Here is a 14,291-nt window from a genome sequence, read left to right on the forward strand (position 1 = left end):
GAAGGGCCCAGTAATGACCACAGGAGAGGAAGATGTGTGAGCATTTCTAACCCATCCTCATAGGCTAGACCTACCTGGGACTGCTGCCAGGGAAGCTGAGCAGGGAGTGCAGTTACATCTCCCTGGAATTCACAAGGTGAAGCCCTTCATGGGGGAGAAGTGCTCCAGGCACCTGAGACCAAAACCACAGCTTAATAGAAGAGAGGAGACAAGTTGGTATCAATACATAAAATTGCATGTAAAGAGGAGCAGCCAAAGGACATGGACACTATTCACATTACCCCAGACCTCTCTGTGTAGCCAGACTTCAGCCACTTTAGCCCAGTAACTGGAGACCTCCCTGGTTTGCTGACAGTGCTGGCTTGGTGCAGTGAAGACTTCAAAACAGATCAAAACAACCAAAAAATGAGCTGAGCTTAGAGGAACTGTGAAAATAAAAAGCAGCAGAACAGCACAAAGGCAGCAGAGCAGCAGTGTGATGAGAAGATATGTGATATCATGGGGATTAATTAAAAAATTTAAAGAATATTTGAAATTATAAAAAGGAAAATTCTTATTCTGTTGCCTCTCTCCATGCAGTATAAGCAGAAAATAGAATGGGGTGACTGCAATCACTGCACTGATGGTTTAACACATAGAAACAATGGAAAAAGATCATTGATAGTGTTAAAGTACAGCTGCTGACATCTTGTATTTTCTTTCCTGACCATCAGAGATTTGATAGCAGTTTCTGCGCACAGCCAATAAAAGTTGAATCAGTAGGCAGGTAAAAAGAAATTTACAGCCCCTTCCCATCACATACCAACTCCAAAAAGTTTTAAAAAAAGTTTTTTTAACTTCATGCTATTCCAAAATACTATTTTCCAAACTTCCATTACCTTGAATTTACTCCTTTTCTACATTAAAAGTTTTAGAGGAAATAAATCTTTCAAGGAAGAACTGATAAAAGAGGCAAGTCACAGGAACTGAATATTAAACAAAAATCTCAACAAGGTAACCCAGAGGTACTAAGGATGTGGACTGTAAATGTCTCCTCCATTTCCATTTCACTTCTGTATTTTCTGTTATAATATAGTGGGAGTGATAAAGTTTGTTCTCTCATAACAAGAACCTTTATCCATATGATCAAAAGACTGAGATGAATTTATTTGATTCCATAGCACACATCCTCAAGACAACCTCCCCTTGCCAGGCTACAGGACAGAGAAACTGTCTCACCTGGAACCTTCACCTCCAAACGTGAATATTTCTGTTAATGGATGTGTTTGACTTGCACTGTGCTACCAGCAGCAACCACCTTTGAGTCATTTTCTAACAGTACAGAATGCAACTGTGAAAAGAAAATCAACAACTAAATAAAAGTGTAAGAAGTTACTCATCTGTCACTTGAGACATGAGAGCCAGAAAATCCAGTTATTTGTACTTCGTTGTAGCTCGAGTTAAAATTAAGCATTCCTGAATCAGCCCACTTGCAGCAAGAACAGAGAAAGCTACTTTGGATGGACTAGAAACACTAGAAGCAAAAAAGACTTACTGTTTACAAACAGTAAGTTTTCACAGAAGCATTTTGAAAACAAAAAACTGAATACTTATTTTGTAGATGTTGATGGTCTGTGTGCATTGCTCCCTCTAGTGTAAAAGACAGAAAATCACAACAAACATTCCCCAAAAAAATCAGACATCGGTAACAAACTTTTTTTAAAAAAAACATTATTCTCTATTCACATTTCCCCCCCAAATACTTATACAATAATTGTTCATATTTTGATACAATAAAAGACATTTTCACATTGTTTCATCTGATGATGTAGGTCTCACACTTCTATTAACAGGAAATGATCACACCAGAACTGAGCATTGAATGTGCAAACTTACACCCTGAACTTATAACTGTAACACTCCCCAAGAAGCTGGTAAGCTTCATGTGGTGTTCCGGCTTTTCTCTCCATTAGAATACTAATTTCCACTCTATTTTGTTGATTTATTTCTGAGTAATTATTTTAAACTTTAACCCAATCTCAAGAGCCACTAGATGATACTGGACTCCATCACAAGAGTATGGGAACAGCAACTGACACTGCTGCAGCCTCCTCTCACAGGGTCAAGGAAGAATTCCTGGGACAGTTTCCACCACATAACCAAAACAAAAATAAATGAGCCTTTCGTGTGAGTTTCATCAGAAGGCGATGCAGCCTGCTTTTTCAGGATACTTAACAAACTTCTTTTAATCAGTAGTTTTCCAGCTCATAAGTGCATAATTCTCATAAGTGCATAGAGTCCAATGTAAGATGAAGGCAGCACATTTTCCTTCTCCAAAAACTGATGAAACCATCTCTGAACAGAAAAGTCATAAAATAAAACTCAGAAGTCAGAGCAAAATTCAAACTAGAATTTAGAGCTTTCCCTGACAATGTGATTTTTAAAAAAGTTCAAATACAATTGCAAAAATGAACTCTTTTCCCCCCTGCAATGTTGCTCGTGTGCGAGGCAACTGAGAACGTGGGAAGCCTTCTGAAGAATCATTTTGTCACTCTGTGCTTTCATTTTTACTGGCACTTTGTATTTCACAGGTATCAACATCCTTATCACACAAGTACTGCCATCTTCCAACTTCGGCTGTAACTGCATTTCAGCTTTCCAAGGTCCAAGACAGAAAAAAGGCCTATTTCTCTGTGCACCAAAATGAGGTTGTGAATCATTAGCTAGTTTTACACATACAAAATCTGAGTACATTTTGTGGAACCAGCCTGAAATAAAATCTGATGCAGCTTATGTTTTTTAATACCCTTAACAGAGTGCTAATGATGACAAGTGGTTCTACTGTCTCAACACTGCCCAAAGCAGGCTCCAGTCCCTTTAAAGAAAAGCATGATTATATGTCAGATCCTTGAAGTCATTATATTAAATGCAAACAACCAGACTGTAATTTTTCTAACTGATGTGGCTGTTGTGGCCATCAGAGCAGCACACCTCAGTGACGGTCCTTGCAGGGTACTTGCCATCACTGCTCTCTCTAAAGCTGTGTCTGCTGTCAAGTCTGAAAAAACTGTTTGCTTGATCATTTGTGAAATTTATCCAACTCATCCCTAATCACCAGGGTCCATCGCAGGCGACTGGTCTCAGCTAACTGGAACACCTCCTGTGCAAAGGGCTCACCAAGGACAATGCTGGGTGCCTCAGGAGAACATTCAGCTTCTTGGCCCAGCGCCTCTGCAACAGCTCAGTCATGGAGTAAGAAAATGGGCACTGCAGCAAAATCTCAGGGGCTAAATTCAGGACAAAACTTACAGTTGAGAAAGAAATTTTATTTCAAGCTTCTACGGGGGTATTACAAACAATAGAGAATAAAAACATTAAAAACTATTTAAAAAGTAATTGTCCCTTTAAAATAAAGATTCAAGCAGGTTTAACAATGAAGTATGCTATTCAATGAAGTTTTAAAAAAAAGATTTAAAAAGTATTGGTTTTGCTGTATTTGCTAATCCTTTATAAAAAAGCTGGGCATAAATACTTCGTGCATTCATATGCATTATTTGGTGTTTCATATTATATAACTCGGTACAGTATTTACGATATCACTGCAAAAAAGAGTTCAAACACAGTGCATTTATAAATAATGGAGCCATTATAAATCACATTGCAAACATACCTTGCCATTTTCATTGTTACAAATTCAGTATCTCAGTGAAGGTAGGAATAAAGTAGCTACAACAATCAATATCTTGACTTTATTTTTTTTTCTTTTTAATATAAAAATGCAGTTCTGGAAACCCACCCTCCTTCTTTCCCCTGCCCAAACATAATGCTTTACTTCTTAAAAATAAAAATAAAGTACTAATTCTATATACATCACATGTACCATACAAAAATGTATCCAAAGTTTCTATTGCTACCAAAGTGTTCTAAATTAAAAGTTACATAAATCCCCTCATTGGAAACAAAAGATTACAAGTTACCAAAAAACCGAATTACACACAAACCATCGAGTTATTTTATACAATTTCCAATACATTTTTCTCCCAAAGCAAGTTGTCTTCTCATGTGCCTGTATAAAAATGCATATCAATATATTTGTCAATTTTATTTTTCATTATAAAGCAAATTAATACATTTTCTACAATAAATAAAACACAGGGAGGCACACATATCAACAGAATTAAACCAATGGGAGATAAATGGGATATGGTTTTGAAAGAAATAATGTGCTTGCAGGCTTTAAGCCAGGTTTGTTTAAAACAGTAACAACCTTAAGTCATTTTGGGCAACAATGGAGTGTTTTTGGTGATTTGCAAGTGATGTACATAGTATCATTTTTATTGATGTCTTTCTCACAAAGTACCCTCCAAAATAACGCAACTTCCTTTCTTAAAATACATATTTGTAATTGTAAATTTACATCAATCTTAAATATGTGGTACTTTGTGCAAAAAGCAACAATTTACACAAACATTCAGAAGTCTTTTTCAGAAGCTACAGACCAAGGAAGAAATGATACAAGCAGCACCATACTGTAATATGATTTAGGCAAACATATATTTGATGCCATTTTGATATTAGGCTTTAAGATCCACTAAACACCTCAAGCTGGAAGATGGTGCTTAGGTAACTTAACCTCAGGAAGAAAGAAAAAGAAAAAAAAAAAAGTAAAAAGCATGGAAAAAACAAAAACCAATTCCCTCCCCAACAAAATTATAAAAGGAATTAAGGAGCTACTTCTAAAATCAGAATAAGTTAAGTGTTGAATATACATTTATGTACAATTATGAACACTATGAACAAGACATTTTAACAGGTTTAGTGGAAAATCCTCCAATCTACAACACAATAAAATAATTAATCAATATGGCAATGGTGATTTAGAAGAATTGCTCAACTATTTCAAGTTTGCAGAACTCAGCCACTGAATCAACAATTAAGGGGTTGTATCTTCAATACATTCTTTTAGACAAAGAGGTTCATTAGTAGAGTTCAAGTCTCTGGTATTTTTCATGCCTTGCTAGAGAATCTCTGTTAGTCAATATCACTGAAGTCACTGACTGGCTCTCCATGGACTCGACTCAGGTGATTCATAGCACGGTCAAAAGCAATTCTTACTGCTTTACGTATGCTCGAGTTCCGTCCTTCCATCATTTTTAACTTGTCTATGGTCTCATCTATCCCAAGGGGAACCATTTTGGATTTGGGAAGCCACTGCCTGTAAGAAAAGGGTAAAAAAATGTATCTGTTAAATACAGAATAAAATCAAGAAGTCTGTCCAGAAGTGTCAGGGCTACTATGCCATGTTTCTCATATCACAGATCAGCTTTACCACCTTAAATAAAACAATAAAAGACCTTTTAAGATAGTGCTTACTTGCATTAAATATTTAAAGAACATGAAATATTAAGAAAATCTCTTCCATAAAACAGAGAATGCATTCAGTGATATGTACTTAGTGATTAAGTATTTAATTTATATAAGTATATTAATTTAAGTATATAAGTATATTAATTTAAATTTATATTAAGTTTTTCAACAGAAAATACTTAGCCTAAAATACTGATGCAGTTGAAGAACAGGCAGCAGCAACTAACAATGGACATGGCTCAAGGTTCACCTGACACACTATTGTTTCTCCTCACTCTTTCCCTTCCATTATTACAAGGAGTATGCAGATGATGGATTTTTGCCTTACATTTCAGGCATCTCGATTTGTTCATTATGGGGAAAGCTAAGCTGGCAAGGAAGTTCTGCTTCAGCATGCTTTCACCCTGCAGTATGAAATCCCACTAGCTCCATATTCAGGGTACTTTTCTGTTTCAAGCTCCATAAAGATCTTCAAATTCTTCAATGGAGGAGTGATAATGGAAAAAGCTCTACATCCTGTTCTTCTAGTTAAAGCATTCTAAATATTTACTTTAAAAGTATAAATTGAATTTATGTAATTTTCATAAAGGTTGATTGTAATCCTGTTTTCCAAAGTTACAGACATTGAGGAAAACAAAAATTAGATCAATTCATGAATGTATTTAAGACATGTTACTGTAGTCTGCAATCCCAATCCTGCAAAAGGCAGAAGCCCTCCTTTTGTGTAAAAACATTAGTTTGGGAGGGAAACCATTTGAAGCCAAACTAACAGGAAATCAGACAGTCAAAACTTTAAAATTTTTCTTTTAAATAAATAGAATTGGCTATTGAAATATTTTCATTTTCTTGAAGGACTCTTAGAGCCCTATTGTATTGAGCATACACACTGAAATAAAATATGAAGTCAGTACAAGGACACAGACAGTAGGATAACAGCATGAAAGGCCTCAGTCTAACCATTATCAGTTTAAATACAGATCAGAGGAAGTTTTAAGAAGGTATTTTTTAAAGAAAGCTTTGCAAGTCCTCCAGATATAAGCAGGGAAGAAGAAAAAAACAAATATGAAAATCCACAGGGGATAGACACTGGTATCACAGAATGAAGGTGACAGGCACAGACACCGTGCAATTGAATGAACATCACAAACAGGGGTTCAAGACTAAAAGAGACACAACACAGATAGAATTCTGAGTGCCAAAAAAATCACAATAAAAAAATCACTACCAAGACAAGTTGGTGGGGTCAGGGTGGAGGGAAGGAAAGGGGCTGGAAGAAATACTGAATCTTTTCCTGTACATCTGTGCAGAGTACCCATTAGAGACCATGCACAATATTTACATGATTTAGGACCACCTGCATATACAGACTAATCAGAAAAGTTTAAGCTGCAGAGGACTCCCCATATCAAGAGGCAATCAGAGCAACTATTACGACACTGACCAGGGAAAACATGCATTACATTGGCAATACCAGTAAGAGGCAAAAAAAAAAGAGAAACAAGACTGAATATGTTTAAATGCAGATGTTCTCTGCAAACAAAGGCAGAAAAATGCAGGATCTTATGGAATCTTGAACAACTGAACAAAGATAATTAAGACAAAGTACCAATTAATTAAGAAAATAACTGAAGAACAGAAAAATTATGCCAAGAAATCTAAGGGGAAGAAGAGCAAACATCCGTTATAAATTTTAAGCAGAAATTTATTTAAGTGACAGTGTACTGGCACAGAGGGAGTCAGGAGAATGGCAGCATCACTCAATGCCACATATAATCCTCTAAAGAGGAAACTGATAGCTAAAAGTAAGCAAATTCAAGAGAAAAACGAGATGTGGACAGATCACCAGTTAGCTTGACCTATATGGAAACTAGGAGAGGAGAGGGTCTACAGAGAACATAGAAAAGAAATACATAGTTTGATGAAAGGTAGATGAGAAGCTTCCATGTCTAGGAAAAACCCAGCAAAACCAAAAACAACCCTAACAACCAAAAGAAGACCAAAAAACCTTGTGTGTCTCCTCCTACCTCCCCAGTAAAACCCCACCAGCCCTAAAACCGAGGACCATGGGGGAGGGAAAGAGAATGTTTTGTTGTGTGAACTATTCTCCTTCAGGCTTTGCACAGCATATTTCTGATGCCAAAATAAATGGAAATAGGGAAGGTTTAATGAAAAAAAAATTAGAAAAGCTTAAGAACTTCAAATGAAAGTGTTAATAAAGCATTGAATTAAAGAGAGGTTAAAAATTCAAAGAAAATGCACTTGAGCAGACTGGGGGAAGAAGTGTTGTAATTCAGAAAGCAATGATGAAGGGTAATAGAGATAAATGTTAGACTATTACTTTTCAAAAACCTATGAAGCAATGAAGCAATTTCATCAGGTCAATAAATGAAAGTCGCTTATAAATAAAAAAGACTATTTAATGACTTAAAATACTTTTTTCCAAACTGACAATAAAAAGGTCTCTTTCAGTGATGATATATACCTTGGTCCAAAAATAGACTCAAACATGAAATTTTAACCTTACAGTTTATACTTCCATAGGAATTATATTTATGGAAAAATAATGTTTCCATTTTCTTCTAGACCAAAGTTACAGATTCTTAAAATGTTAAGTCACTGCATCAAACAATACATTTCAATAACATACCAACTTCTTTTGTTGTCAAAAAATAGTACTAAGAATAGTTTCTCATCTGATTTGGTCTGCATTTGTTCTCCAATTTTCAGTACATCCAGAGGTGGCACTGGTATAGTAACACCGTTGTGATGGCCAGCAACACGAGGCATCTTAGGGTCAATAATCTGTAAGAGAGAAGAGAGGACAGTTCCTCATTTTTAAAATTATGTAATTCATTTTAAGATGGTATTACAAATTCAGTTAACAAGAAATAAATAATAAACTCAACAGCCAATGGACATAAACTGACTTTGTGTTACGCTCAACTTTTTGATATAAGCTGACTAGGCATAGTGGAGACCTAGTGGCAGAAAGTCCCATTTGAATTCCATTTGTACAACTTTGAGACTGACAAGCAGGTTTTAGAAGGAAAAAGTCAAACCACGATTTGTAGAAGCTGTAACTGGCCTCAAATTTTAGGGTTTTAAATTCATATACCCTAAAGAACCAACCTATGTTAAGGTATAAGTATTTCAGTAAAATACATGCTCCATACTCAAACTCTGGAGCAACAATTTAAAAACAAAACCAAAGAAAGGTGTAACTTTCAAATATCTTGCATATCCAATTTAATGACTCAGTCTTCAGCAAAACATGGAGTTAAGTCACAAATCTTTCTAAACAAAACTTGAGGGAGAGAGGGAATATGCTGCTAATGTTAAACTAGCCATCCTGATGGAGAAACTCCTTTGCAGGCAGCTCAGAGCATTATGAAGTGCTTGGTTTCCACTCAAAGAAAGGTTTTTCCTCCATGCCTGTTCCACCCACCCCCTACTCTATGAACTCCTGTTGTTTTTCCACCATCCACGCTGGCACCAATCTTAATCCACAGCAAACTGACTTTAGGAAATAAATTAATAGAAAGCTAATACTGTGGGGAGCTTATAGAAATCAGAAGACTTTTCTTCTCTTGAAGAAGGTTTGACTCCTCAATTAACTTATCCCACTCTCAGAAACACCAATGCTGATACAAAGGAGAAGGCAGAAGAGGAACCCTTTGGTATTCATCAGTTTAAATCTAGCGCTAACATCTTTCAAGAGACAATCATCACATTTTCAGCATCTCACCCAAGTGTCTGAGTCACTCACTGAGGGTGGGTGAAAACTCAAGTGCTCTGAATGCCACCTCCAGAGGTTTTAACCTGTCTCTGTATGATTACATTTCACGTTGTCTTTAGAACACACATATCTTTTAAAAGGTGTGATTGTCCAGACTCGTATCTAAATCAAGCCAGTGTATGCACTGATCATATAACCCCAAAGGCCTAAAGCCAAACACCTCATCAATATTTCCTCTACAAGCTTTGATGTAAGCAGAACTGTGTCTGCTTCTCCTTTATTAACACACACACATATATATATATTTCCTCCATTAACAACAGCTTTAAGATGCCAGTACATCATTCACAATTGGCTGCAATCAGTCAGTTTATTCCAGCTATTGAGTTTTTTGTTTCTTTAATAAGCTGCATCATTGAGAGTATTTTTATACTAATTTTGCAGCAGAAATTATATATAATGTAGAAACAAAGACTATTGAAACAAGTATGCTGGTTTTAGCAGGGATAGAGATAATTTTCTTCACAGCAGGTGGTCTGGGGCTATGTTTTGGATTTGGATTGAAAACTGCATTGACAATATAAAGATGTTTTTGGTAATGCTGAGCTGTGCTTACACAGTCAAGGCCTCTTCTCCTTCTCACACTGCCCCCACCAGGGAGGAGGCTGGGGTGCACAAGGAGTCAGGAGGAGACACAGCTGGGGCAGCTGAACCCAACTGACCTTAGGGATAGTCCATCCCTAAGGAGCATCCATCATGCTCAGTATATAGAGTTGGGGGGAAAAAGGAGGAAGGAAGGGACATTCCATGTGATGGTTTGTATTCCCAAGTCACATGTAAAGGAGCCCTGTGCTCCTGGGGATGACTGAACACCTGCTGCCCATGGGAAGTGGTGAATGAATTTCCTTTGCTTGTCTGCATGGCTTTTGCTTTCTCTTGTCTTTAAGACATTAAACTGTCTTTATCTCAACCCAAGAGTTTTCTCACTTGCACTCTTTCTGACTCCTTCCCCATCTACAGGGAGCAAGTGGCTGCAGGAGGCTGAGCTGCACTACACAGGAGTATTGCACACCTCAAAGGGCTGGCGGGGTAGCAGAAATTATTGACTCAAAATCTGGTATTGCAGTAACTTTAAAAACTCAGTGCATAGTAAAGAGGGCAGAATAAGCCACCTTTATTCAACCTGAATGGGAATTTACCAATTACCTCAAGTTTGTGCATGGTGTTTTCAGACCAGAAACAGTTACTACTGTACTTCTGGGCATCTGGGCACTTACCAGAGCTGGGTAAGAGGGATATCCACTGCATTTGGCCCATACTACTTTTAGAGGCTCAAGAACAGATGTTGCAGCATCAGTTGAAATCCACATACTGCTATGCCCAACTTCTAAGAACAAAGAAATATAAAATTAAAATGTTCCAGAATGAAACCTCAGACAAATCTGCAGTTCTTGGTTTCCTAATCAATAGCTCATGATCCTTAGAATCCAAATACTAATAACCAACTTTCACACACATACCAGTAAAAACAAGGTAGTATTCATAAGAGCTCTTTACATGATACTAATACTTTTTTTCCAAGTCAACAGATAAAGAACAAGAGTTTAGACACTTCTAGAAATAGCATATCTAAAACATCTTAGTTCTTAGGAAGTGTTTGCCAAATTCCAATAACTCTTTCCCTTTGAAAAAGGTCCAAAGAAAACATACAATTATGGTACTTCAAATAAGTTTCTTTTACTGTGATGACAGTCCTGTCACAGGTGATGATTTTCAAGATGCAATTTGCATGGTATATATTTTCAAGTGTTGGATAACTGGATACCCACACTGAGATTAGCACCTCATAACTTAACAATACTGGTACACCTTTCAATTCTTATGCCTAAATTCTAACCTGCATTTTGATTTCCATTTATTTTTAACAAGTTTTCTTGGTCTCTCTGCCCTGCCCTTTCCTGCAGTCAAGTTCAAAAATGTCAACAGGTTTCCAGGCAACAGCATTAGTGTTTTATTTCTTCTCAAAAAGCAGGGTAACGAACAACTGAGTTTAAGTTACTGTGCATTTCTAGCAGAATCAATTTTCTTCTCTGCTGCTCAGCAATGGACTGAAGCCTGAGACAGGTGTAAGCCTTTCAGTCAACCAAAACCACAACTGGTCCCCCTAGATACAATCCAGAGACTGATCAGAAGACAGTGAGCTACAACCTCAAGATGGAACTGGGGGTGGTGATCAAAGGGGGAAAAGTTATCCAAGTTCATAGGCTGTAAAGGTCAGACAGCACTTCTTGTATGGGGAAACCTGGTACCAAGATACAGTTCAGGGGCTGCAGCTGCACTTTCAGCAGTCAGGCAATTCTTACTGCAGAGAGAAAGTGCATTTCAAATGGACATTGCTTATTTATAATGAAAGGTGGCATGCAGATACATGTTCTAGCTTGACATTACAGAAACATACCAGAGGGAAAAAGTGGTTTAAGACCTTTTAAAAGTAGAAATACCATGAAAAAGTATTTAAAGTGATCACATTTTAAAAAATTAGTTCAGTCATTCTGCACAGTAAGTTCTGTTTCTCTGCACTGGTAGTAACAGTTTGTAAAGTATTCACATGTAATTTAGAAAGAGGGTTTCAATTAATTAATCCTTCATTTACAGACTGTTTCAAAAAATAAGTATGTAGAACTGTATCTGGTACATAAAAACAGTTCAAGTTCTCTTCTTCAGGACAGCTAACAAGAAAGAAATCTACACTATTCTCAGCTGCAAAGAAAATGGTATTTTAATGCTGAATAGAAAATCATACACAAGCTGACAGGATGCATGCAGCTGGACTCAGAGACTTCTCAGGTGTACATACAAGTAAGAGTCTCAGAATTCTTCCTAGTCAGAGTTTATTCCACATGGTAGTAAGGGGTTACTAATCTAGCACAGAGGATTACTACTTTTCTTTTACAAGATCTGCAAAAGAAAACTCATATTCTCTTTTTATTTCAAAACCTCTTTATTTCCCCAAGTAAGGAGAGAAAATTAATCAAAATCAGGGTCAGATGCTATTCTTTAAAAAGTCTTTAAGAGTCAAAAGCAGAATTCAGTAGTTTCTGGAAGGATATCAATAACACTTTCAGAAGGGTTTAATGTATTTAAGCAGTAAAAATAAGAATGTTAGAATCTGTCAAATAAATGGAAAAAATTATACAATACTGTTAAGAATTCCATTATTTATAGTTACCAGCTGCAATTCTTGCTGCTTTGGCATAGTTTCCATTTTCAATGCATGATATCAGCTCACTTCGATCTTCCAGTGTGTGTCTCCGTATCAGGGCAGGTTTACCTTTCCCACACTTCGGAAGACTAAAACTACAAAAGTATTATTATTAAAACCATTACTTGATAATTAACATTGTTCAATATAAATCAAAATTTTCAATGAGAAGTTAAATTTCATCAGTTCGGAATCAAATCAGTGGAGCAAGCTTTAAAAATATTTTTAGTAACAAATACAAACAATATAAAAGCCAAAGCTGTGATTATTTTCATACACAGAATTGCCTGGTTATCAGCAAAAGACAGTTCCAGTGCTCTAACAGTTCTACTACACAGAAAACACAACTATTCTCTCTTTAATTTTTCACTACAAATTCCAGTCTTTCAATTATGAAATCTCTCTACTCAAAATAAGAAATTTGTTTTCTATACACTTGAGTTTTTTTCAAGAAATCATGTAATCTGAACAACAATTATACTGATAATTTAATCCAGAATATCACATTTAAAATAGATGCAATATTAAATTCTCTTTGTTTCTGAAAGCCTGTTTGACATGACTGCATTAACACCATTCTCTTTACCTGAACACATGAATAAAGTCCTCTTTTTCTGTCTAACAGATTTACCCTATACTCTCCTGTATGTCCCATCCTCATAGGCCAGGACATGGGCTATGTCTCCAGACATAGCCACCTTTCACCCAGAAATCAGTGTTCTTTCAGAAGATACACCACAGGTGATGGAGACATCAATGGTGGCACAAGTGTCCATTCTGACAGTCCTGCCTTTAACCACAGACTCGATACAGAGTTACTATCAGCACTGTAGTACCTACCCAGCAACCCACAGACTCACAACCTACAGTTCCAAAGCTATCAAACTACCTTTCCTGTGTACAAGACTCTGCTTTGTAAGTTACTTCTCTCTTGCCCTCACAAAAATAAACACGCACATTTTTAGTGCTCCAGATTAGGAAGGTAATTAAGCCAAGATACTATATGCAAAAACATATCTGTATCTTTACAGAGCAAGAGAAGCACAGTCAGTTTAAAAATGTAACTGCCTGGGTTTGCAATAACCTGAATTCAGCAGAAGAATCCCACCAATCCTGAAAGGTATCTTGGATCTGACATAACTGAGAAAATTGAAATATACTCTTTTTTCCAAAATGTATGCAATCCTCCAGTGTGGGTCACAAGCACTATAGAAAACTGATACATCCAGTCTCAAATCTGTATTTCATATTTACAGTTTTACCTTGAGTTACACAAGAGACTGTTACTAGATGAAATACTAGATTCTGATGCACAGCGGCGACGAGGTTCAACTTTTCTTCCTGGAGTATCATCTAATGCTCTCTCTTTACTTTCATCTCCAAAACCATTTGACAGACCTGCAGCATAACACAAAAAATAAACTGCATCAAACTGGAAACCACACCATTTTCATTAACAACCTTTTGTATTAACACAATGTATCATTATTGTTTTGTTCTTCAAGTATTCTAGTGTGATTAAAAAGTATGTGAATATTAACATATATTACAATGTATTACATATGTTACACAATATTACAATTACAGTATTACATATTAAAATATGTAATTTCAAGGAAGTATTACAAATAGGAAGTTCCTGTTGTCCAGATTTTAAAAACAGGATGAACCCTTAGGTAAGGTACCAAAAAAAAGCAAGCTGAGATTGTAACATGGGAAATACTAATAGGAGTTGCAAATCAGTCTTTGCAGTAATGTTTCCAGCTATTAAAACAATCACGCTGCAAAAGTTAAGTAGAAAAAAAAAAAAAACAACAAGAAAAGATGTTACAAATCAGGCAGATTACCAAGTTTCAATGCAATGCTATAATCATTAAAATCCTTTTCAAGCACTGGAAGTAAAGACTGATATGTACTTCTCCATGACACTATCTAATTCTTCCTGGT

The 14,291-nt window shown here is 36.3% G+C and overlaps 1 protein-coding gene across 3 annotated transcripts in view; it reads right to left on the minus strand.

Moving 5' to 3' along the window:
* Positions 1-994: 994 nt before the first annotated feature.
* The window catches only part of BRD1 (bromodomain containing 1), a 60,757-nt gene continuing 47,460 nt past the window's right edge, over positions 995-14,291 (minus strand). The window contains exons 8-12 of one of the 3 annotated variants that reach the window (XM_038154870.1): positions 13,607-13,742; positions 12,312-12,439; positions 10,360-10,469; positions 7,994-8,148; positions 995-5,194 (exon numbers count right to left, since the gene is read on the minus strand). In XM_038154870.1, the coding sequence (XP_038010798.1) occupies positions 5,011-5,194; positions 7,994-8,148; positions 10,360-10,469; positions 12,312-12,439; positions 13,607-13,742 (713 nt within the window). In that variant the 3' untranslated portion in view covers positions 995-5,010. The remainder of the gene's footprint in view (positions 5,195-7,993; positions 8,149-10,359; positions 10,470-12,311; positions 12,440-13,606; positions 13,743-14,291) is intronic. The other 2 variants (XM_038154869.1, XM_038154868.1) reach the window with 2 other exon arrangements.

Source organism: Motacilla alba, chromosome 1A (assembly GCF_015832195.1).
Source record: "Motacilla alba alba isolate MOTALB_02 chromosome 1A, Motacilla_alba_V1.0_pri, whole genome shotgun sequence".
Classification (NCBI taxonomy): domain Eukaryota; kingdom Metazoa; phylum Chordata; class Aves; order Passeriformes; family Motacillidae; genus Motacilla; species Motacilla alba.